General features: G+C 30.9%; 1 protein-coding gene across 2 annotated transcripts in view; it reads left to right on the forward strand.

Moving 5' to 3' along the window:
- The window catches only part of LOC106469023 (tRNA (guanine(26)-N(2))-dimethyltransferase-like), a 30,150-nt gene extending 28,587 nt beyond the window's left edge, over positions 1-1,563 (forward strand). For both annotated transcript variants that reach the window (XM_013929474.2, XM_022397423.1), the window contains exons 15-16: positions 715-829; positions 1,246-1,563. In XM_013929474.2, the coding sequence (XP_013784928.2) occupies positions 715-829; positions 1,246-1,341 (211 nt within the window). In that variant the 3' untranslated portion in view covers positions 1,342-1,563. The remainder of the gene's footprint in view (positions 1-714; positions 830-1,245) is intronic.
- The last annotated feature ends 2,641 nt before the right edge of the window (positions 1,564-4,204 follow it).

Below are 4,204 nucleotides of genomic sequence, written 5' to 3' on the forward strand. Positions count from 1 at the left end.
TGGTAGTGTATACTACACATATAGTATATATATATATATATATATATATATATATATATATATATATTGTAAAAAAAACATTCTTCAAGTTAACCCTAGAATATCTAATGGAGGGCATGGAAAGTTTGCCTTTAAAGATGTGTGGTCTAAGATTAACCTCTCCATCTATCGTAGGTGCTTGTTTCACAAGATATTGTAGTGACAGCCAATAATGCATATTTATGGCCACCAGAATGAGTGTAATTGACAGTGGATAAAATAATAGTCCTGTTGGAAATACTAAATATGTAACATCTTTCTTTTAAAGTGCAATTAACTTGCAACAATTACACTAAATTTCTTGTTTACTCAAAAAAAAATCTAGTTTTTCACACTTTAACTTCAATATTCTTTGCTAAGACTAAGTTGAGAAATTAGTTCTTGGTGTACCATGTTGGTGAGGGAAATAAAGATTTAGTATTTTTCAGTCTTTTTTATTTTTTACAGTCTTGAAAAATGATGTTTCTCATACAACATGTACCCTTTTGTGTCCATAATTATATCCTGTTCTGTAAAAAATATTTGATTCTGTATTTAAAAAGGGTGTGCTTTGTTTTTCTCATAAGTAATTTTATACTGACATTGCCACCTACGTTTGGTATTTTAGTGAAGATTAAAAACTAACTGTTAATTTCACTAAATTTAAAATTCATTGTTTTAAAACTTCTGTTTCAGTTTATGGTCAGAAAAGCAGATAGAGAAACAACAAAGAAAGCAGGGAAAGAGAACAAAAATAAGAAGTGAATCTCTTGGTAGTCTAAAGAAGTATCCTTGCAAAAGATTTAAAACTGTAAGTATCTCCTATTTATCCGTATTTCAGATAATCTTAGGTGTATTTTGTGTATAGGAAAATAATTCATATTTGTAAGTTTTATTTCTTCCTGTAAAGAGGGCATTTTTGTCATTTTAGAGACAAAGTATTTCTTGAAAAATTTTAAAATAGTTAATAATTTTTTGAGAAAGTTTGGTATAATTTAAATTTTTTGCAGCAACATCAAGTATATCAACAGTTTTAAGCTGTTTGTTCTCACTGCCTATTTAGTTACATTGTCCAACTGACCAGCCACAAGCAAATTCTATTTCAGTAATGTCCGAAACTTTATTATCAAGTAAGCATGTTTGTGGTTTTGTTTGAACTGTAAGCTATTTACCTGTCTAATACCAAGAAAACAAAATCTTGTAAAATTTCTTGGGTTTCTACTGTAGGGAGAATGTGGATTTGGAGATAAATGCAGATATTCTCACAACTTTGAGGACAAAGAAGCAGAAGGAAAGAATGAGAATTACTTAACTCAAAAATAACTACTATCTAGACACTTTGTTGGGAATCTGGTGTAAATAATCAGTAGGTTTAAGTTTTGATCAAATGGTATTAAGTCCACAGTGCATAAAAGTATGATAAACATGACTGGAAAAGAAAGACATTTTAAAAAACAATTTGTCTCTTGTGAATGTAACTGTATATTTCTGTGTTGTTTAGTTTTGTAAGGATCTTGTAAAATAAAACTAAGCACAAATCCTTGTGTTTTATGGTACATTGATGTGATTACTAAAGATTATTTACAAGGCAGGTATATTTTTTTAGTGTTATTAGTACATGAGTTTAAAGAATACCATGCAAAACAGACATAAAACCATATTAATGAAGTAGGAAAAAGCACTACTGTATTATTATATAGACAGGGTTATTGCTAAGGTTACAGATAACTAAGCATTAAAAGAGCTACATAGATCATTCAAGGAACTCTAGTACAGTGTGAAGATAATACAATTGTGTACAAGTTTATATATCGCTGATGGAATTTTGAAGTAGGGAATGTAAACAGCAAGTCCATAGTAACCATTACCAAGAGGATTTCACAAGACCCAGAAACTCAAGTGTTTTCAAATAGTTGACCATTTTTCTTCAGGAGTAAAAAAGGTAAAGGTTAAGGAGTGTGGAATAGTAAATGTGAAAAAGATGTACATGCCACATGAGCTCGAAAGGTGTATCATTAGACAATAGAAATGTTGAGGGCACGTGTTTAGTTCAAGGTAACGAACAATTGATGAAGGTGAAAAGAATTCCATATTTATGTATTGTAATAAAAATAACTATTCTCTGATATATATGTTCATAATATGTGTATGGGTGGTGCTCAAAGTACACATGTCATGACCTTTTAAAGAGTGCTATTCAACATGGTATCATGTGTTTGATGTTAGTGTTATAAACTTATTAATTTCACCATACAATGCTAATTTAGCAATAGTTCATAATAGAGAAAAATATACAGTAGATACAATATACAGGGATACTGAAAAAAAAATGTAGATACGCATTTCAGAGACTAGAGATTATGCAAATGCAAACTGTATGATGGACAAAATATTTTTATTCTTCATATGAACATAACCCTGCACTCTGATTTATCAGAGTCAGACTGAATTTGTCAATTCACAGGCTTATCTTGGGTACAAATACATTAATAACTCATGTGACATTTTTGTTTTACTAAAAGCTTGCCATATTTTGTGTAGATACAAACAGTAAATTCGTATTTATAGTCAACATTCCTAATCCAGTATGTGCTCAGTCCAATAGACATTTGGTTATATAGTCAACATTCCTAATCCAGTGTGAGCTCAGTCCAATAGACATTGCGTTAAAAAAGAAAAGAACTTGATTCTAGAGACTAAACAAAAAAAATGTAATAAAAAGATAAAAATTTAAAATGAACACCTTTTTTTAAATACACCAGATACAATATACAGGGATACTGAAAAAAACTACAGATATGCATTTCAGAGGGGAAAAAATAATAGCAATAGAATAGACTAAAACATTGAATAACCCTTCAAGTTTATAAAATGTAATAATAATTGAGAATGGAATGGAAAGTGACTAACTGCAGATTAAATGGAGAGTACGAAGGTGAAACAATTTACTTTTGAAGGTTTTTCAAAAATGTACCAAAGTCGTCAATCTAGGATCATGACTGATTCTGATTGGTGTTACAGTATTCAGAGTTACTGTCCAGAAACCATCCTTAGTTTCTCTCTCTTTTTGATGCAAGTTTAATGTCATCAATGGAGTGGTCAGGCCTACTAAAGTGTTTAGCCACAGAAAATTCTTTGTTTGAGATGTTGGAAGATATGTGATTGTTAAAACATTCTCTTAACAGTTATGCTAGTTTGTTCCACATATCAAAAATTACATTTTTGACACTGGATTTTATAGACAGCATTTTTAATAGTGCAAATTATTGGTTTTGTGATTTTTTTGATTTTTTTTAGTTGTCTTTGGAAGAAAATTGGATAGTAGTTTAAACTTTCAGGCTTTGCAATTCTTGCTATTGCAGGGATAACTTCCATCTGGTGGAGGACTTATAGTTGACCTTAGTAAAATTTAAAGTTTTTTCAAAACAAAATAAAAAAACAGGAGTGTCTAGAAAAATTGATTTTAGTCTATCATTATGCTGAAGGAGGTAAAAGTCTTTCTTTAGGATCTGAGGTGGGTTTCTAAATTTTTGGTAATAGGTAATAACCTGTGGAACACGGGAGTTTTTATCTTGTGAGTGTTTTTTCAAGGCACATTGTCATATAAGATATTGTTAGCTTTCTCAGTTTATTTGATCACAGTGTTGTGATTATAACCTTTTTTTTTCATAGATTTTTATCTTTTTTTAATGAATCATTGTGTCTTTCATAGTTCCTACTGTCAGAGCAGAGTTTTTGAATCTGAGAGCTTGGCTGAATATAATACAACATTTAGTATGTGGTAGGTAACAACTTTTACAGTGCAGGTATTAAGGTATATCGGTTGGTTTTTCGTACAAATCAATATATAAACAATCATCTTTCAGAGTAAGAGTTACATCTAAAAAGGTGATCTGAGTAGCAGAGTAATCCAAAGTGAATTTAATAGAACTATGAAAGGATTTTGCTATAAAGGATAATAAGGAATCTTTGTTTCCCACCCAAATGTCATGGTTAGGACATTCAATCCCCATCCCACTATTCGTTTGTAAAAGAGCAGCCCAAGAGTTGGTGGTGGGTGGTGATGACTAGCTGCCTTCCCTTTAGCCTTTCACTGCTAAATTAGGGATGGCTAGTGCAGATAGCTCTTGTGTAGCTTTGTGCAAAATTCAAATAAACCAAACCCACCTAAGAATCAAACAAGTAC

This window comes from Limulus polyphemus, unplaced genomic scaffold (assembly GCF_000517525.1).
Source record: "Limulus polyphemus unplaced genomic scaffold, Limulus_polyphemus-2.1.2 Scaffold3266, whole genome shotgun sequence".
Taxonomy (NCBI): Eukaryota; Metazoa; Arthropoda; class Merostomata; order Xiphosura; family Limulidae; genus Limulus; species Limulus polyphemus.